The sequence below is a fragment of the Ascaphus truei genome, chromosome 2 (assembly GCF_040206685.1).
Source record: "Ascaphus truei isolate aAscTru1 chromosome 2, aAscTru1.hap1, whole genome shotgun sequence".
NCBI lineage: Eukaryota > Metazoa > Chordata > Amphibia > Anura > Ascaphidae > Ascaphus > Ascaphus truei.
The window spans coordinates 484,231,628-484,253,433 of NC_134484.1; the positions used below are offsets into that span (position 1 = coordinate 484,231,628).

At 45.2% G+C, this 21,806-nt stretch overlaps 2 protein-coding genes across 3 annotated transcripts in view; both read right to left on the reverse strand.

Annotated features, from left to right (window-relative positions):
• The window catches only part of LOC142488043 (uncharacterized), a 444,382-nt gene that overhangs the window by 405,366 nt on the left and 17,210 nt on the right, over positions 1-21,806 (reverse strand). The gene's annotated exons all lie outside the window — the stretch shown is intronic.
• LOC142488045 (uncharacterized) lies at positions 310-14,271 on the reverse strand. Its single transcript, XM_075588401.1, has 3 exons — positions 13,562-14,271; positions 13,162-13,275; positions 310-3,871 (listed from the first exon to the last, which is right to left on the reverse strand). Exons 1-3 carry the CDS (start codon positions 13,578-13,580, stop codon positions 2,355-2,357), a joined length of 1,650 nt encoding a protein of 549 aa, XP_075444516.1. The 5' UTR covers positions 13,581-14,271; the 3' UTR covers positions 310-2,354.

Here is a 21,806-nt window from a genome sequence, read left to right on the forward strand (position 1 = left end):
TTTTCCTATACTCTGTCCATGTGAGAAGCCTCTCCCTGCATGAATTTGTTGGTTTCTGAAGAGATGACCCTTAACACTGAATTGTTTCCCACACTGAACAAGCAAATGGTTTCTCCACTGTAAATACTTGGGTGTGACAGGAGGTCACAGTTTGTACTGAATTGTTTCCAACACCCTGAACTAGGGTTAGACAATAACAAAAATACTTCCCACCATAAGAGTATTAAGTAATTTATTGCTATAACAATATTCAGCAATATATTAACACCCAATAGAAAGCAAAAAAGCAAAAGTTCTCAAAATGTTCAAAGTCATTTATTGTGAAACATATTTCTTATACAAATGCATTTCATTCTTAATAAAATGTAAAAAAGCAAATACATTTTAGTATATTTTAATTTTAAGAATAACAAAGGTTTCAATGAAAATGTTACACTAACTACACCCACACTAAAGCTCGCCTTTCTTCACCATTTTATTTGTATTTATTTATAAAATGTTTTACCTGGAATTATAGGCTAAAGCAGTAAAATTCAGGGCATTATTGAAAACCCTGCTCTCTGATTGGTTAAAATTCCGGGCATTATCCACAGTAATGACCTGAATTTCAGCCGCTTGCAAAATGCAGTTTTCAATCTGTTTATTTCCAGCCAATCGGCTTTCAGAACATCTGAGACAGGGCAGGGGATTGGTGTGAATTAAGTAAAAGCTCTGAGACATGGCAGTGGATTGGTTAAAAAGTATCAGCCACGGTTTGACTCCTCCCACTCCCGAGCTGACAGATTTTCTGAGTAGATTCAGTTGAATTGGAGGAGGGAAGAGACTGCAAAGAAGTAAGTGTGTTGTGTATAGAGGTGCAGTGTTGTGTGTGTGGGGGGAGGGGGAGTGTAGAGGTGCTGTGTTGTGTGTAGAGCTGGGGGGGGGGGAGTGCAAAGTTTAGTAAGTGGCTGCATTTTTTTATTGTGGCTGCAGTGTGTGTTGTGCTATTGTATTTGTAGCAGCAGTTTGTGTGAGTGTAGAGCTGATGTGTGTGCATAGAGCTCGTGTGTGTGTATAGAGCTTGTGTGTGTGTGTGTGTGTCAGTAGCAGTGTTTATGGGTCTAGCATGTGTGTCAGTAGCAGCAGAGTTTGTGTGTGTGTAGAGCTGCTGTGTGTGTAGAGCTGCTTTGTGTGTAGAGGTTCTGTGTAGTGAGTATAGAGGAGGTGCTGTGTTGTGTGTCTAGAGCTCCAGTGTGCGTGTGTGTAGAGGCACTGTGTTGTGTGTGGTGTACTGTTTTATATGTGAAGCAGCAGTTTGTGTGTAAGTTGCTGTGTGTGTACACAGAGGGGGCAGCAGTGTGTGGATATAGATATCTGCAGTGTATTTAACTATACAAAAGTGTCTATTATTTATGAAATAAGCCTATATTTAGCCAATAATAGTAATAATCCCCTCAGAATAGGGCATTACTTGACAATAATGCCCTGGCTTGGTTAAAGTCCCTCGGCTTCGCCTCGTGCCTTCAATTCTTCCAGCCAGGGCATTATTGACCAGTAATGCCGTTCTTTAGGGATTATTACTTAAATAATACATTGAGAGTTACCTCACGTTTTCATGTATGTCCTGGGCACAGAGTTAAGATGACAACATGGTTACAAATACAGTTACATAAGTGAACAGGGTATACATTATATACAAGACATTGCATGCACAGTTAAAGATAATATATATTATAAGCGTATGTAACAAATATAGACCAGATTAAAATGTGAGAGCCTTAGTTTTGAAAGAACTTAAACTGGTGGTGGATGAGAGAGTCTCCGGTAGGTTGTTCCAGTTTTGGGGTGCATGGTAAGAAAATGTATAATTACCCCCTCGACCCCCCTTCTCCTGTACACATTAATAGGGCATGGGGAGGCGAGGGTTAATGGGCATGGGAAAGGAGGGGGTCAAGAGGCACAGGTGGGTGAGAGCCGAGAGAAATACGGGGGAGAGAAAGGGGTTGAGTCATGGTGGAAGGGAAGGGGTAAGAGGCATGGCAGAGGGGAAGTGGTTAATATGGAGGGGTGAGATTACCAGCAGGAGGATTCCTTATAGCTGCAGCATGTGATAGTCAAGGAGCTCCCAGACTCGCTCCCACTCCAGTCTCTACCAGGCCCACACTCAGTCCTCTCTGCCAGTCCCCACCCCCACTCTGCAGCTGCTGATAGGAATGCCATGGTAAGAAGTAATGGCAAGTATTGCGTTACCCTCCATTTTTATTACTGCAGTATTACTATGCTACTGGTATATTGCCCAACCCTACTTTGAACAATCACATTTTATATCTCATGTGTGTAAGGCGGCTGATCCTCTGTGAAAAGCTTTCCCCACACTATGTGCATGGAAATTGTTTCTTCTGTGTATGAATCCTGTGGTGGGAGAGGAGGTGGCTCATTTGAGAAAAGCTTTTCCCACACTCTACACATGTGAATGGTTTCTCCCCTGTATGAATCATCTGGTGTATGAGGAGACGGCTCTTAACTGTGAATTGTTTCCCACACTCTGAACATGTGAATGGTTTCTCCCCTGTATGAGTCATCTTGTGTATGAGGAGACGGCTCTTAACTGAGAATTGTTTCCCACACTCTGAACATGTGAATGGTTTCTCCCCTGTATGAGTCATCTGGTGTATGAGGAGATCACTCTTCCAAGAAAAGCTTTTACTACACTCTGCACAAGTGAATGGTTTCTCTCCTGTATGAGTCATCTGGTGACTGAGTAGGGTTTTCTTAATACTAAATTGTTTCCCACACTCTGTACATGTGAATGGTTTTTCTCCTGAATGAGTCCTCTGGTGTCGGAGGAGGTCGCTCTTAATAGTGAATTGTTTCCCACACTCTGAACATGTGAATGGTTTCTCCCCTGTATGAGTCATCTGGTGTAGGAGGAGATTGCTCTTAATACTGAATTGTTTCCCACACTCTGTACATGTGAATGGTTTCTCCCCTGTATGAATCCGCACATGGATGAGGAGATCTTTCTTCATAGAAAAGCTTTTACTACACTCTGTACATGTGAATGGTTTCTCCCCAGTATGAGTCCTCTGGTGCATGAGGAGACTGCTCTTAATACTGAATTGTTTCCCACACTCTGAACATGTGAATTGTTTCTCCCCTGTATGAGACCTCTGGTGCATGAGGAGACTGCTCTTAATCCTGAATTGTTTCCCACACTCTGTACATGTGAATGGTTTCTCCCCTGTATGAATCCGCTCATGGTTGAGGAGATCTGTCTTCCGAGAAAAGCTTTTACTACACTCTGTACATGTGAATGGTTTCTCCCCTGTATGAGTCATCTGGTGTCTGAGGAGGTGGCTCTTAGAACTGAATTGTTTCCCACACTCTGAACATGGGAATGGTTTCTCCGCTGTATGAATCCGCTCATGTTTTCGGAGGGTCCTCTTATTACTTAACTGTTTCCCACACACTGTACAAGTAAAAGGAGTCACTGCTGTCTGAATCATCTGGTGTGAAGGAAGTTTCCCCTTCAGTGAGAAACTGCTCCCACCATCTGTACATGTAAAGGTTTGCTCTCTAGCGGGGACACAAAGGTGTGTGAGCAGGTCCCTGTCCAGTGAGAAGCTTTTGCCACACTGACAACAGAGAAAAGGCTGAGCATCGTGGCTTCTTCTTAAATCTCTCGCATACCTTTTGCTGGACCCATATTTAGAGTCCGTCTCCGCTTTGTGCTGTACAAGGTCTGTAAATTCACCATCATGTGGCACTGGTTCCTTGCTCGTGTCTAAAATGTGGCATGAATCATTGCTTTTTGGCACTTCTGGGCTGCGAGGGGTCAGACAGCTTCTGGATGTATCACAGCTCAAGTTCTGTTCCTCATTCAGGCCGATCTCTAACAGAAGTAAACAAAAAAGACTGAACAAATGTTTTCAATCTGTAAATTAAATTGCTGAACGCAAATTACAAATCCAAAACACTAAAGAATTTATTTCACCGATACTTAATTAACAAAATATTCTCTTATCCAGGGTTTTAAAATTGTGGCACATGGACATCCAGTGGCCCCTAATGACTTTGGTGGTTCCCGAAGGCCTGAAATGTATTTGTAGCAGCTCTCAGTGAAATCATTGATACATATATAACTTGTATTTATTACTGAAAAAGAAAAAAAGACAATGTCGGCGCCAAACAATAGAAAAAAATCAAACCATATGGTGAATAGTCCAAATCAAAGTCCTTAGATGATAGAGGTGGGTGAGTAAATGCAAATTCTCTCCAGGACGTGACGTGATATATGAAAAATAAAAATAAATAATTATAGTGCAGTATGCCAATACATAGGGACATAAAAACATATAACACTAACAACATGAAACATACAAGACAGACTAACAACAACAACAGGCCAGACTGAAAATAATAAAAAAGCTATTTAATATCAACTAATGCTGGACTCTGGATATGGCTATCACACACCAATCCGGGGGGGGGGGGGGGGGGGGGGGTAAAATCGTTACCCTACTCACAGAATTATGGACAATAAAAGGCAGCAGGACTGGAATCACTTTTACGAATCCAAGATGGCGGCCGGAGCTCTCTCTCTGGCTTCCCCACGTGTGGCAGATGCTGTGTGGAGCTTCCTGGACGTGGCGTCACGCTCTCTTCACCTGCCGGTCTCCTATCCTCCCAATCTGGGCATGTAACTCCTCCCCCTCGCCTCCTGGCCGTAAAGTGTGCTCACCAACTCCAGATGCAGTCAAATGCTTCTAAAAACGGTATCTGCATCTGGAGTTGGTGAGCACACTTTACGGCCAGGAGGCGAGGGGGAGTTACATGCCCAGATTGGGAGGATAGGAGACCGGCAGGTGAAGAGAGCGTGACGCCACGTCCAGGAAGCTCCACACAGCATCTGCCACACGTGGGGAAGCCAGAGAGAGAGCTCCGGCCGCCATCTTGGATTCGTAAAAGTGATTCCAGTCCTGCTGCCTTTTATTGTCCATAATTCTGTGAGTAGGGTAACGATTTTACCCCCCCCCGGATTGGTGTGTGATAGCCAGAGTCCAGCATTAGTTGATATTAAATAGCTTTTTTATTATTTTCAGTCTGGCCTGTTGTTGTTGTTAGTCTGTCTTGTATGTTTCATGTTGTTAGTGTTATATGTTTTTATGTCCCTATGTATTGGCATACTGCACTATAATTATTTATTTTTATTTTTCATATATCACGTCACGTCCTGGAGAGAGTTTGCATTTGCTCACCCACCTCTATCATCTAAGGACTTTGATTTGGACTATTCACCATATGGTTTGATTTTTTTCTATTGTTTGGCGCCGACATTGTCTTTTTTTCTTTTTCACTTGTGTTACTGACTGTACAGTTAGTTGTTGTCTGGCTGCCATTTTTTATGAATTGTCCCAACAGGGGCTTATGTTCATTAGCGCTGTTTTGCACCGTCTTTTTGCTTTTGTATTTATTACTGTATTCATTGTTTAAGGGTACATGTACATCCTCCAAATAATTAACATTGAAAATGTCCATGAGAAGTTAAGTTAAGGAACTCCTGGTCTATCATATTAGTGCGTTAATAATATCAACTAAACCAGACAGCAACCTATAGTGTAAAGATACTGTAGATGCCCATGTATGTATGTCTTTATTTATATAAGGCCCGCAGTGTACTCAGCACTTTACAGAAGAAACAATACAGTACATGGAATTATAATGCAATAAGTGCAACAAACAAAATCAGACAATAGGAACGGAAATCCCGGAGAGCTTACAATCAAGGTGATGCAGCGACTACACTGCCCATGTAATCTTCTGCCATAAGACCCACATAAACTAAACTGCTCCATTTTGTCATATTTTGTCAGTCAAAAATACTATTCATATAATTTCCCAAGCATGCGGCCTTGGTGTAATATTTGACTCCTCCCTTTCCTTCTTCTCCCACATTCAAAACAAAGAAAAAAGGGAGCACTGCAGAAAAGAAGAACTGGAGGCAAAAGCAGAAAAAATAAAAGAGTTATTGAGACACAGCCTAAGTTACAAGAGAAAAACCTCCAACGCGTTTCTCGCCATGGGCGCTTTATCAAAGAGTGGTTTCCTGAGTCTAGAGAGTGTCACGTTATAGGCACTCCCCGCCGGAAACATTGCCTACCTGTATCCCAGGTAAAAAACGTACCATGGGAACAAAACAGTCCGGGGAAAATGTAACCACGGAAAGAAGGCAGTATAACTGTGGGGGAGAAATCCAGCAAAAGGACACAAAGAATACAATAACAATAAACTTAAATTGACTCATAAGGACAATAAAAATTAAATGAAAAAGCATAACATTTAAAAATGGATAGGATGTGGTGAGAATACAATTATCTTAGATTAAATTAACTGTAACACCATATAATATAATCATGTAATAATATACATATAATAAATGTAACCTCAACTACCAAGGCAAAGAACAATTTGAATCTTGATAAAGGGAATATACAGTTAGGTCCGGAAATAATTGGACACTGATACAAGTTTTATTATTTCGGCTCTGTACGAACATAAATCCAAGTTACAGTTAAATAATGAATATGGGCTTAAAGTGCAGTATATCAGCTATAATTTGAGGGTATTCACATCAAAATTGGAGAAAGGGTTTAGGCATTACATCTCTTTAATATGTAGCCCCCTCTTTTTCAAGGGACCAAAAGTAATTGGACAAATGATTCAAAAGCTGTTTCATGGACAGGTGTGGGCTATTCCTTTGTTATTTCATCATCAATTAAGCAGGTAAAAGGTCTGGAGTTGATTCCAGGTGTGGCATTCACATTTGGAAGCTGTTGCTGTGAACCCACAACATGCGGTCAAAGGAGCTCTCAATGCAAGTGAAACAGGGCATCCTTAGGCTGCAAAAAAAAAAAGAAAATGCATCAGAGAGATAGCAGGAACATTAGGAGTGGCCAAATCAACAGTTTGGTACATTCTGAGAAAAAAAAAAAAAAAAGACCGCAGTGATGAGCTCTGCAACACAAAAACGTCTGGACGTCCACGGAAGACAACAGTGGTGGCTGATCATAGGATCCTTTCCATAGTAAAGAAAAACCCGTTCACAACATCCAGCCAAGTGAAGAACACTCTACAGGAGATAGATATATCATTATCCAAGTCTACCATAAAGAGAAGACTTCACGAGAGCAAATACAGAGGGTTCACCACAGGGTGCAAACCATTCATAAGCCTCAAGAATAGAAAGGCCAGATTAGACTTTGCCAATATATATCTGAAAAAGCCAGCCCAGTTCTGGAACAGCATTCTTTGGACAGAAGAAAATAAGATCAACCTGTACCAGAATGATGGGAAGAAAAAAGTATGGAGAAGGCTTGGAACGGCTCATTATCCAAAGCATACCACATCATCTGTAAAACACGGTGGAGGCAGTGTGATGGCATGGGTATGCATGGCTTAGAATGGCACTGGGTCACTAGTGTTTATTGATGATGTGACAGAAGCAGCCGGATGAATTCTGAAGTGTATAGGGATATATTGTCTGCTCAGATTCAGCCAAGTTGATTGGACGGCGCTTCACTTTACAGATGGACAATGACCCGAAACATACTGCGAAAGCAACCAGGAGTTTAAGGCAAAGAAGTGGAATATTCTGCAATGGCCAAGTCAATCACCTGATCTCAACCCGATCAAGCATGCATTTCACTTGCTGAAGACAAAACTTGATGCAGAAAGACCCACGAATAACTGAAGATAGCTGCAGTAAAGGCCTGGCAAAGCATCACAAAGGAGGAAACCCAGCGCTTGGTGATGACTGCTTGAAGTCTGGAACGCATGGACATTGTATGCAAAGGATTCTCAACAAAGTATTACAAATTAACATTTTATTTATGATTGTGTTAATTTGTCCAATTACATTTGAGCCCCTGAAATAAGAGGACTGTGTATGAAAATGGTTGCAATTCCTAAACGTTTCATACGATATTTTTGTTCAACCCCTTGAATTAAAGCTGAAAGTCTGCACTTCTATTGCATCTCGGTTGTTTCATTTAAAATCCATTGTGGTGGCGTACAGAGCCAAAATTATGAAAATAATTATGATTTTTTTTTTTTTTTTTTTTAAGTAGAAATCTTTAAAGTAGTATGGAAGTTTAAAAAGGAAGTTGGGACCATTGATCTGCTTCTCATCTCATCTCTTGTCTTGTCTTTTCTCAGGTAAAAACACCTCAAATTGTGTGTCTGTCCTGCAATCCTCATATCCTGCTGTGTATTTAGTTCAATTTAGGTAAAAATATCTCAAATTGTGTGTCTGTCCTGCAATCCTCATATCCTGCTGTCTATTTCGTTCAATTTAGGTAAAAACACCTCAAATTGTGTGTCTGTCCTGCAATCCTCATATCCTGCTGTCTATTTAGTTAAATTTAGGTAAAAACATCTCAAATTGTGTGTCTGTAAATCATCCCCCTATTGTCTTAATTTAATTCATCTTTCACACTTGTGCAAAACAACACCCACCTTTGAAAAACCATTTGCTTTAACTACCCTCACATGTGCTAATTAAGTTTGTTGTACCAACCAGATGACTTTCTAAATGTATATAAGGAAACTGACAACAGCCATTGCTGCTTGCAGCCTTTGCTCTTAAGCAGAAATGCTTTTAAGTAGAAATCTTTAAAGTACAGTAGTATGGAAGTTTAAAAAGGAAGTTCAAAAAGAAGTGGAAAAAGTGGACACAATCTACTGCTTCCGATTCCTGCATTTGATCTACGCTGGAAAGGAGGATATCATCCAAGACTGCACATATCAATACATTACTATTGCTGTGATGCCTTTACTTTTTATATTTGCTATAACCTCACTTATTTTCAAATTATGCACTTCCTTCCACCAGCCTCATCATGTCTCAAACTCTATTCATATATCTCCATCTCTCCTTTCTTCCCCACTTCTCAGTTCACATGAACTCCTTTCTTACCTGCGCCCTCTGTCACCACACATCTATACACCCTGCACTAAAACACACCCTACAAATCATTCTCACACATTCTCTTTCTGTCCATGCTTCTCCTCCTCGCTTCTGGGGATATCTCTCCCAATCCTGGTCCCTGTCTTATTTCTACTTGCTCTCGTCCTCGCCTCCCACATGCAACTTCTACTCCTGGTGTTAACCCCTCCAACCTCATACCCATCCCCTGCCACCCTCCCTCCTCTCTCCCTTTCTCCTGTGCCCTTTGGAATGCTCACTCCCTTTCTAACAAGTTCCTCTCTGTACATGACTTCTTTCTCTCTCACTCTCTGCTCCTATTTGCTATAACTGAGACCTGGCTCACTCAGTCTGACTCTGCTCTGGAAGCTGCCCTCTCCTATGGTGGCCTTTCCATCTCCCACACTCCGCGCCCTGGTGGCAGGGGTGGAGGTGTGGGGCTCCTGCTCTCCTCTCTCTGCCGCTACCGAACAGTTCCTATTCCCCCCTCTCATGCTTTTCCCTCCTTTGAGGCTCACACAGTCCAGATCTTCTCTCCTCTCCCGGTCCATGTGGCGGTCATCTATCGCCCACCTACCTCTACTCATCCCCCTTCTGCCTTTCTCTCTCACTTTGAATTCTGGCTCTCATTCTTCCTCTCCTCAGACTCCGCTGTTCTTCTCCTTGGGGACTTCAATTGCCACATTGATGACCCCTCTCTCCCTTGGGCTTCCCGCTTTCTTTCTCTAACCTCTTCTTTTGGCCTTCAACAGTGGACTGAAGCCAGCACCCACAAGGATGGACACTACCTAGACCTGGTTTTCACTAAAAACTTCTCTCTCTCCGACTTCTCCATTTCCCCTTTTCCTCTCTCTGACCATCACCTCATCTCATTTTCTCTCTCTCGCTTCTCTCCATCTCCATCTCACCCTCGTTTTTGCAGAAACCTGCACTCTATTAACCTACCAGCTCTTGATTCCACTTTACGCTCCTCCCTTTCCTCTCTCAGTTCTGCTTCAGACCTTGACAACCTGGTCAGGAACTACAACTCTGCCTTATCTTCCTCGCTTGATCTTCATGCCCCGCTTTCTCTCTGCCGTCCTCGCCCTTCTCACCCCAGACCCTGGCTAAACTCCCACACACGCATGCTGCGTTCCTCCACTCGCTCCTCTGAACGCCTCTGGAGGAAATCTCATACGCTCGCAGACTTCATTCACTACAAATTTATGCTATCCTGTTTCAACTCTGCCCTCTCTCAGGCTAAACAAACCTACTTTTCATCACTAATCAACACACACAAGTCTAACCCACGCCATCTCTTTTCTGTCTTTGACTCTCTACTCAAACCACCCTCAGCTGCCTCCTCTTCTTCCTCCATCTCACCTCAGGACTTTACTGACTTTTTTAAGGAAAAGGTGGAGTCCATACGGCAGAACATCCCATCTGTTGCCTCCTCCCATCCCACAATGCTTCCCAACTCTCCTCCTGCCTTTCTTGACTCTTTTTCCGCTATCTCGAAGGAGGATGTGTCACTGTTGATCTCCTCTTCTCCCTCTACCACTTGCCCTCTTGATCCCATTCCCTCCCATCTCCTAAAACCTCTTGCTCCTTCTATAATCCCTATGCTCACACAGATCTTTAACTCTTCCCTCTACTCTGGTACCTTTCCATCATCCTTCAAGCATGCAACCGTTATACCATTATTCAAAAACAGCAAGCTTGACCCTACCTGTCCTTCTAACTATCGACCTGTCTCCCTCCTGCCTTTTGCCTCCAAACTCCTTGAACGTCTTGTATTCTCTCGATTGCTACACTTTCTCAACACCTATTCTGTCCTAGAACCTCTACAATCTGGCTTCCGCACTGCTCACTCTACTGAAACAGCCCTCACTAAAATAACTGACGACCTCCACGCTGCCAAAGACAGAGGTCATTACACTCTGCTCATATTACTCGACCTCTCTGCAGCATTCGACACCGTGGACCACCCTCTTCTCCTTCACATTCTCCATACTCTTGGTATTTGGAACAAAACTTTATCCTGGATCTCCTCTTACCTCTCCCATCGTACCTTCAGTGTCTCTTTTGCCAACACCTCCTCCTCCTCCTCTATTGATCTCTCTGTGGGGGTACCCCAGGGCTCTGTCCTGGGACCCCTTCTCTTTTCTCTCTACACACTCTCTCTAGGTGACCTAATCACATATCTTGGGTTTAAATATCACCTCTATGCTGACGACACACAAATTTACCTTTCAACTCCTGACCTTACACCTGCTATACAGACCAAAGTTTCTGAATGCCTCTCTGGAATATCATCCTGGATGGCCATCCGCCGACTGAAACTTAACATGGCAAAAACAGAGCTCCTTATACTTCCTCCCAAATCTGGCCCTACTACCTCCTTCCACATTGCTATTGGAAATACGATCATTCACCCAAGCACGCTGCCTAGGGGTTACACTTGATTCCTCTCTCTCATTCTCTTCTCATATTCAAAACGTTTCTAAAACTTGTCGCTTTTTCCTCCGCACACATATACGCCCTTTCCTCTGTTACTCAACTGCTAAAACTCTGACTCAGGCCCTCATTCTCTCACGTCTCGATTACTGTAACCTCCTGCTGTCCGGCCTTCCTACCTCTCACCTGTCTCCCCTACAATCTATCCTAAACGCTGCTGCCAGAATCACTCTACTCTTTCCTAAATCTGTCTCCGCATCTCCCCTCCTGAAATCCCTCTCCTGGCTTCCGATTAAATCTCGTATCTCACACTCAATTCTCCTGCTCACTTTTAAAGCTTTACATTCTTCTGCCCCTCCTTACATCTCAGCCCTAAGTTCTCGCTATGTACCAACCCGACTCTTGCGTTCTTCTCAAGGATGTCTTCTTTCTGCCCCCTTTGTATCTAAAGCTCTGTCCCGCCTTAAACCTTTCTCACTTTCTGCCCCACACCTCTGGAATGCCCTTCCCCTCAATACCCGACTAGCCCCCTCGCTATCCACCTTTAAGACTCACCTTAAGACACATCTGCTTAAAGAAGCATATGAATAGCACTGGATAATCATGGACACATGATACATAAAGCTTGGCCCCCTGCAGACGCACTTACTAGAATTCCCTCCTACTGTCTCTGTACGTTCTCCCTACCTACCAATTAGATTGTAAGCTCCTCGGAGCAGGGACTCCCTTCCTTAATGTTACTTTTACAGTATGTCTGAAGCACTTATTCCCATGATCTGTTATTTATATTAGTTGTTATTTATATGATATGTATTACTACTGTGAAGCGCTATGTACATTTATGGCGCTATATAAATAAAGACATACAATACAATACAATACAGTGTACAATTATTTCCTGACCTAACTGTACATAATGAATAAGATGTAAATAAATAAACCGCACTGAGAAAATTGCCACATTAAGGATACAATACTACTCATCAAATGTGACTAGAGAGAGACACATATGTATCTCAATGATAGAAACAAATGTATATGAAAAACACACAGTATTATATAACCTGAGAATGGGCAAAGGAATAATATAGTTTAGAGAAAATGTTTTAGGTCCCATTCTGTATTAATCCCAAAAGGGGATAGAGTATTAAGTGAGTGGGTCCAAAACATCTCACGCTGATTAAGCTGTTTAATTCTATCACCCCTCGTGTAGGAACAGGTATAGATTCAATCCCCTCGTGTAGGAACAGGTATAGATTCAATCCCCTCGTGTAGGAACAGGTATAGATTCAATCCCCTCATGTAGGGACAGGTATAGATTCAATCCCCTCGTGTAGGGACAGGTATAGATTCAATCCCCTCGTGTAGGGACAGGTATAGATTCAATCCCCTCATGCAGTGACAGGTATAGATTCAATCCCCTCGTGTAGGGACAGGTATAGATTCAATCCTCTCGTGTAGGGACAGATATAGATTCAATCGCTGAAAAATGAAAGGTGGACAAGTTTCCCAATGTACAATGTGTAAAATGTTTGGAACGAATCCTCGACCCCAAGTGCTGAAACCATTTTGGAGCTACCAATGTTCAAACCTCAATAACAATAATATCCTCAATATAACCTTAGACAAATGATTTTTTTCATTAGGACAGGTATCTTATAATTGTATGCACGCTTTAATATTATTTCCCAAAATATTGCAGACATTTCAGTCCATTTTTAAACATACTGAATAAAGACAAGTGAGGATGTAAGGGTACTTACCACAAACAGGAAATGCATCTATTTCTTCCTTTATTGGGGTCACATGTTCCTCTGTGTCTGTCTCTTCTTTCTCTGACTTGATCTCCAAACTCTCCGGTACAACCACTGGGAAACCTGGCAACAAGAAAAGGAAAACCCATCATGTAAAGCTGGGAGTGGGGGCGCTTCTTGTGATTTCACCTCCTCTGATATTGGTATAATATAATACCGCTTGTAAAGAAATGTATTACTAGCCCTTCTGGCAGAAAATAACAGAGGTGAAGATATATAATCTTCTTACCTGCTGATGGTTCTATAGGAAAACAAGATTAGTTTGGGTGTTTGACTCACATAACTGCAAAATAATCAGATATTCCCTCCTTGCAGATTTCAAAGACAGCAAAAAATCTTCTCTACTCACTTAACAAGCGTTGATCCATTTTGGCAGTGGGCAGTGCTGCTCTGGAGGTGCTGGCAGTGGACAGTGCTGCTCTGGAGGTGCTGGCAGTGGACAGTGCTGCTCTGGAGGTGCTGGCAGTGGGCAATGCTGCTCTGGAGGTGCTGGCAGTGGGCAGTGCTGCTCTGGAGGTGCTGGCAGTGGGCAGTGCTGCTCTGGAGGTGCTGGCAGTGGGCAGCGCTGCTCTGGAGGTGCTGGCAGTGGGCAGCGCTGCTCTGGAGGTGCTGGCAGTGGGCAGCGCTGCTCTGGAGGTGCTGGCAGTGGGCAGCGCTGCTCTGGAGGTGCTGGCAGTGGGCAGTGCTGCTCTGGAGGTGCTGGCAGTGGGCAGTGCTGCTCTGGAGGGGCTGGCAGTGGGCAGTGCTGCTCTGGAGGTGCTGGCAGTGGGCAGTGCTGCTCTGGAGGTGCTGGCAGTGGACAGTGCTGATCTGGAGGTGCTGGCAGTGGACAGTGCTGATCTGGAGGTGCTGGCAGTGGACAGTGGTCCTCTGGGAGGTGCTGGCAGTGGGCCTTTGGGAGGTGCTGGCAGTGGGCAGTGCTGCTCTGGAGGTGCTGGCAGTTGGCAGTGCTGCTCTGGAGATGCTGGCAGTGGGCAGTTGTGCTCTGGAGGTGCTGGCAGTGGACAGTGCGGCTCTGGAGGTGCTGGCAGTGGGCAGTGCTGGCAGTGGGCAGTGCTGCTCTAGAGGTGCTGGCAGTGGGCAGTGCTGCTCTAGAGGTGCTGGCAGTGGGCAGTGCTGCTCTGGAGGTGCTGGCAGTGGGCAGCGCTGCTCTGGAGGTGCTGGCAGTGGGCAGCACTGCTCTGGAGGTGCTGGCAGTGGGCAGCGCTGCTCTGGAGGTGCTGGCAGTGGGCAGTGCTGCTCTGGAGGTGCTGGCAGTGGGCAGTGCTGCTCTGGAGGTGCTGGCAGTGGGCAGTGCTGCTCTGGAGGTGCTGGCAGTGGGCAGTGCTGCTCTGGAGGTGCTGGCAGTGGGCAGTGCTGCTCTGGAGGTGCTGGCAGTGGGCAGTGCTGCTCTGGGAGGAGCTGGCAGTGGGCAGTGCTGCTCTGGAGGTGCTGGCAGTGGGCAGTTCTGCTCTGGAGGTGCTGGCAGTGGGCAATGCTGCTCTGGGGGTGCTGGCAGTGGGCAGTGCTGCTCTGGAGGTGCTGGCAGTGGGCAGTGCTGCTCTGGAGGTGCTGGCAGTGGGCAGTTCTGCTCTGGAGGTGCTGGCAGTGGGCAGTGCTGCTCTGGAGGTGCTGGCAGTGGGCAGTGCTGCTCTGGAGGTGCTGGCAGTGGGCAGTGCTGCTCTGGAGGTGCTGGCAGTGGGCAGTGCTGCTCTGGAGGTGCTGGCAGTGGGCAGTGCTGCTCTGGAGGTGCTGGCAGTGGGCAGCGCTGCTCTGGAGGTGCTGGCAGTGGACAGTGCTGCTCTGGAGGTGCCGGCAGTGGGCAGTGCTGCTCTGGAGGTGCTGGCAGTGGGCAGTGCTGCTCTGGAGATGCTGGTAGTGGGCAGTGCTGCTCTGGAGGTGCTGACCGTAGGTTACTTAATCTATATGTGTTGGATTTTAGAATGAGCCTGTATATAAAAACAGAATTGGAATGATCAGTTTTTTTTTGGACAAATATACAGCATTTAGTATCAGCTTTTTCAAACCTAAATCATTAACCCCAAAGGAGTCGGAGAAGACAGGGGCACCAAAAAACACTTATGGTCCATTCGCAAAAAGGAACTTCATTTCAAACACTGCAAAACTTTAATGGCTGAGGATTGTGTCACAACATAACCACCTAGAAAAGTATAAAGAGAGTCGGAGATTAGCAGCCAAAAGACCAGTAAAGTCCTCATAGTGTAACATAGTAACATACTGTACAGTTCCATAGTATGAGTAAAAAGCAGATACAGTACATGAGTGAGACTTTGATAAATGCTCCCGATACTCTCTCAGGTCCAGCAGTTCTGCTCCATACTGACACAGTCTCACTTTCCTATTTCATACGGTGAGAAGTGGGTAATGCAGAGGAACCAGTGCAGTAACTTCCCTCACCTTACCCCACTATAATAAAGAGGGGGGTTTGATCCCTCACACCCTCATTAATTTGTTCCTCGATCACCTCCAGTTTCCCACATTCGGCTCATTTGTACCTGGCAGGACATTCTTATATAAAGGAATGCCTGGGGAAACACTGACATTTTACTCACTGATTATTTATTTTCCCCGGTCTCTCAATGTCAGCACATGACATGAGGGAATAGGCTCTGCCCATCTGAAGGTAGGACACAGACTTCTGACCTGCTCACACCCTTATAAGCCCGTCCTATTATGACGGGATCACTGCTTCCCGACCCAGATCATTTCCGGGAATAGTTATATTCTGATACTGAATCTAAAGCACTATTCTCTGTGTTATATCTGTGGAACGTATCTACACGTATAATACAAGTATTGCAAACACAATAAGACAGTCTGTCTGTGAGTGGGGTTATTGGCTTTGCACCTCATCCCAGGCTATGTTTAAAAGCTGTGTTTAAAGCAGCAGGCATTGGCTTAAGGGGTTTCCATGTAATAATGGAGTTGACAAAAAGGTGGCACTGTGTGCTCATTTGCATGTCATTTCCCAGAATCCCTTGCTGCAATATATATTTATTTTTATGTTTTTCTAAGCAGGGTTATGTGAAATAATTATATAAACTTACGCAAGATGGCAGTAAAAATGAGTTAGTACGTATCTTCTGTGCTAGGGGGGAGAATGCTAAAAGGTTGGAGGAGATTTTAAACTAGGATGGAGGGGGGAGGGGAATGAAACAGATAATGAACTAAATGGAATAGAGGAGGATACAAGGGGGTATGGAGGTAGAATGGGGGCAAGTGCGAGTTTGACAAGCAGGGAGACACCTATAATAAATACAGATAATACTAGAAACTTCTAAAGACTAAACCAAGTCAGAATTATAAGGAATGTAACACAAATTGCAAAAGGGCAATCAAATTAGCAAAAATGGATAATGAAAAAAGGATTGCCATAGAAAGTAAGGTCAACCCTAAAAAGTTCTTTAAATACCTTAATAACAAAAAAATGAGAAAAGAAAATATAGGACCCTTTCAGTGTGAGATGGACAGGCAGATTATTGGAAATAAGAAAAATGCAGAGGTATTAAACAAATTCGTTGCCTCTGTGTTTACCAGGGAAGAATAAAGTTCAATAGTAGTGTCGCAGGAGGAAGCCACAACTTGTATTGTATTGTATGTCTTTATTTATATACGTAGCGCCATTAATGTACATAGCGCTTCACAGTAGTAATACATGTGGTAATCAAATAAATAACAGATAGTATAAATAACAGATCATGGGAATAAGTGCTTTAGACATAAAAGTAACATTTCAGAAGAGGAGTCCCTGCCCCGAGGAGCTTACAGTCTAATTGGTAGGTAGGGAGAACGTACAGAGACAGTAGGAGGGAGTTCTGGTAAGTGCGTCTGCAGGGGGCCAAGCTTTATGTATCATGTGTTCAGAATATCCACAGTGCTATTCATTAAGCAAGTGTGTCTTAAGGTGGGTCTTAATGGTGGATAGAGAGGGTGCTAGTCGGGTACTGAGGGGAAGGGCATTCCAGAGGTGTGGGGCAGTCAGTGAAAAAGGTTTAAGGCGGGAGAGGGCTTTAAATACAAAGGGGGTAGAAAGAAGACATCCTTGAGAAGAACGCAAGAGTCTGGATGGTGCATAACGAGAAATTAGGGCTGAGATATAAGGAGGGGCAGAAGAGTGTAAAGCTTTAAAAGTGAGGAGAAGAATGGAGTGTGAGATGCGGGATTTGATCGGAAGCCAGGAGAGGGATTTCATGAGGGGAGATGCTGACACAGATCTAGGAAAGAGTAGAGTTATTCTGGCAGCAGCATTTAGGATATTGTAGGGGAGACAGGTGAGAGGCGGGAAGGCCTCTAAAACTTCCATATTAATTAACAATTTGTTAACTGAGGAAGAAGTTCATAAGCAACTTGAAAAAATTAAAGTAAATAAGGCACCTGGCCCCGATGGCATACATCCAAGAGATCTCAAGGAGTTAAGCTCAGTAAGAGCAAAACCATTATATTTAATATTCAAGGACTCCATTTCCACAGCCTCAGTACCACAAGATTGGCGTAAAGCAGATGTGGTGCCTATAGTTAAAAAGGGATCTAGATAACAACCAGGGAATTACAGACCTGTAAGCCTGACTTCAATAGTGGGGAAACTACTTGAAGGTTTATACAGGATGTACAGGAGAGGGAGTGGCTCAGTGAGTAAAAGACACCGACTGGCACTGAGAGTTTGAAGCAGGGGAGCCTGGTTCAATTCCCGGTGTCGGCTCCTTGTGACCTTGGGCAAGTCACTTTATCTCCCTGTGCCTCAGGCACCAAAAACATAGATTGTAAGCTCCACGGGGCAGGGACCTGTGCCTGCAAAATGTCTCTGTAAAGCGCTACGTATAACTAGCAGCGCTATACTAAAACATGCTATTATTATTATTATTATTATAATAATATACAATAGGGGAAGTGGGGAAGGGAATGATAACCTCTGTTAAGGATAGGTGGGTAAGTACTGGTGCTGTGCTGAGAAACATACTGATAATACAACTAAGAAAAAGAACACAGCTGATCGCGCAGCTGAGTTCTTTTTCTTAGGTGTATTATTAATACGGGATAATATTCAGGAATACCTCATGGAAACAAAATTATTAGTAATAGTCAGCATGGATTTATGAAGGATAGATCATGCCAAACTAATATTATTTGTTTCTTTGAGGAGGTAAGTAGGAATTTAGACCAGGGTAATGCAGTTGATGTGGTCTACTTAGATTTTGCAAAGGCTTTTGAAACGGTTTCACACAAGAGGTTGGTGTACAAAATAAAGAAAATTGGACTCAGTAATAACTAGCTGATATCGGACGTGGAAGGGCAGGGGGGGGGCATGGTGTGGAAGGGTGGGGGGGTAAGGGGTGTGGAAGGGTGGGGGGGGTAAGGGGTGTGGAAGGGTGGGGGGGGTAAGGGGTGTGGAAGGGTGGGGGGCGGTAAGGGGTGTGGAAGGGTGGGGGGGGGGGTAAGGGGTGTGGAAGGGTGGGGGGGGGTAAGGGGTGTGGAAGGGTGGGGGGGGTAAGGGGTGTGGAAGGGTGGGGGGGAAGGGGCGTGGAAGGGTGGGGGGGGGGGGAAGGGGCGTGGAAGGGTGGGGGGGATGGGGGGGAAGGGGCGTGGAAGGGTGGGGGGGCAAGTGGAGGGCAGAGGGCGGGGAGGGCAGAGGGTGGGGGGGGCAGAGGGCGGGGGGGCAGAGGGCGGGGGGGCCAGAGGGCGGGGGGGCAGAGGGCGGGGGGGGAAGCCGGGGGGGGCAGAGGGTGGGGGGGGGGGCAGAGGGTGGGGGGGGGCAAAGGGCAGGGAAGAGGGGGCAAAGGGCAGGGAAGAGGGGGGCAAAGGGCAGGGAAGAGGGGGGCAAAGGGCAGGGAAGAGGGGGCAAAAGGGCAGGGGTACAAAGGGAAGGGGGGCAAAGGGAAGGGGGGGCAAAGGGAAGGGGGGGCAAAGGGAAGGGGGGGCAAAGGGAAGGGGGGGCAAAGGGAAGGGCAGGGGGGCAAAGGGAAGGGCAGGGGGTGCAAAGGGAAGGGCGGGGGGGCAAAGGGCAGGGCAGGCAAAGGGAAGGGCAGGGGGGGCAAAGGGAAGGGCAGGAGGGGCAAAGGGAAGGGCAGGAGGGGCAAAGGGAAGGGCAGGAGGGGCAAAGGGAAAGGCAGGGGGGCAAAGGGAAGGGCAGGGGGGCAAAGGGAAGGGCAGGGGGGCAAAGGGAAGGGCAGGGGGGGGGCAAAGGGAAGGGCAGGGGGGGGCAAAGTGAAGGGCAGGGGGGGGCAAAGTGAAGGGCAGGGGGGGCAAAGGGAAGGGCAGGGGGGGCAAAGGGAAGGGCAGGGGGGGCAAAGGGAAGGACAGGGGGAGCAAAGGGAAGGGCAGGGGGGCAAAGGGAAGGGCAGGGGGGCAAAGGGAAGGGGCAGGGGGGGCAAAGGGAAGGGCAGGGGGGGGGCAGATGCTAATGCCAATTATTGACTATGGAGAAATAGTATACGGCTCGGCACCTCAAACCCACCTTAACAAACTTGACACCCTCTACAATTCAATTTGTCGTTTTGTTCTCCAATGCAACTATAACACACATCACTGCGAAATGCTCAAAGAACTAGATTGGTCATCACTAGAGTCTAGGCGCAAAGTTCACCTTTCCTGTCTTGCCTTTAAATTCTTCATGGGCAAGCTACCCAGCTATCTGAACAAACTCCTCACCCCTACCACATGCAGCACTTACCACCTGAGATCAGACTCCAAAAGACTGTTCATGGTCCCAAGGCTCAACAAAGTATCCGGACGTTCCTCCTTCTCTTACCGTGCACCCCAAAACTGGAACAACCTACCAGAGACTCTCACATCCACCACCAGTTTAAGTTCTTTCAAATCTAAGGCTGTCTCACATTTTAATCTGGTCTGTAACTGTTTCATACGCCCATAATATATATTTTCTTTAACTATGCACGCAATGTCTTGTATATAATGTATACCCTGTTCAGTTATGTAACTATATTTGTAACCATGTATTATTTGTCTTAACTCTGTGCCCAGGACATACTTGAAAACGAGAGGTAACTCTCAATGTATTACTTCCTGGTAAAATATTTTTATTTATAAATAATAAATAATAAATATTTTATTTATAAATAATAAATAAATCATAGTTCCTTTCTGCTGTAGAAAACTTCCGTGAAATAAATCCGCAAGGATGGAGTTTCTCCATCTTGCATGGCAGAAAAAAAGCCACTTTGGTAATGTGCTTTTAAACTGTCTTTTGGTACCTCCGGTTCCGGGGGTCGTGCAAGGCTGATATTTTGCCACTATGGCAAGGGTCCTCCCGCATGAGGACCAGGTAAATTTCAACCCGCTCAGACCCACAGAACGGGTTATTTTACATTATATTCGCGCAATTGGCGTGGGAACTACTTAGGGCCGCGGTCAAGTTCACGGGCAATTGGCGTGGGAACTTCTGTTCTAGGGCACCTAGGAATAAAATTGTTTTTGGCCATAGATGTTAGGCACTGTATACCACTGTACAGTATACTGTGGAAGACACATAATGAAACGATACTGAACATGTAGAATAAATGCATAGTTTTATTTATTCGGGTTTATTACACAGTATACTGTACGGCCGGAAAACATCAGCATACAGTACAATATTATCCATCGAAATCCCCCCATTAGCCGTTTTCTTTTCTGAGGAAAAACAAAAAGAAAAGTTTTAATGTACAGTAATGGTCAGCCCCCTAAAGAAGTACCCAGCCAGCCCCACCAAAATAATACGGCAACAAGACAGTACTCACCATTGAATTTCCCATTCAGCTTGCGCCGGCGCACTGCCATTCCAGCTTTCTTCATCATCCACGTCGATAGTTGGCAGCGGGACTAGTCCACCTGTAGTCAGCAGGTGAGGCTGGAAATCGCTTAGGTACATGCAAGCTTCATCAAAACTGCACGCCAAATCCAGCTCAGCCTCAGGCTCAGGCTCAGGGTTGTCACTGACAGTAGGACCGTCATTGGAAGCCGGTGCTGGTGCATTGCTTGGCAGTGACTGTCGCTTCTTAGTTGGTTTTAACACGACCCTTTGCCTTTTGCCGCCTCCATGGTCATAGATACGGGAAAAACCCGGTGATACCCACCAATACCCTCCAACAAATTGGGGCTCAATACGGTGAAAACAGGGGTCACTACATAACCTTTTCCTTACTGCACGCTTCCACGTATGAGTAGTTGGCGAAAATTTGTAAAAGTCATAGTTTTCGATAAAATACTGATAAATTTGAGCAACTGTTGCCATCTTATCCTCTGTTGCATTAATCGCGGCCCATATCAAATACGCGTAACTTCTGTCAGGTTTTTGGAAAGCGGGCTGCACTTGAACACTCATGGTGGGTCTCTGCAGAATAGTGTAACACAAACTGAAACTGGTCTTTGTCTTTCTTTAATATGAAAAGCCTAAATTGATACATTTTGGCAACTCTTCCTTCAGTCTCAAGGCCAAGTTACAATGGCACACTGTGGTACAGTATCTTTTTTAAACGAAACACCTGCAAGCCGACACATTACTGAAGCGCATGCGCATTACAATTCATGAATTTATGCCATCTGGCGGACACGCGAAGCATTGCAGCCTATTTAAATCCGAACCATTATCAATAAACCCA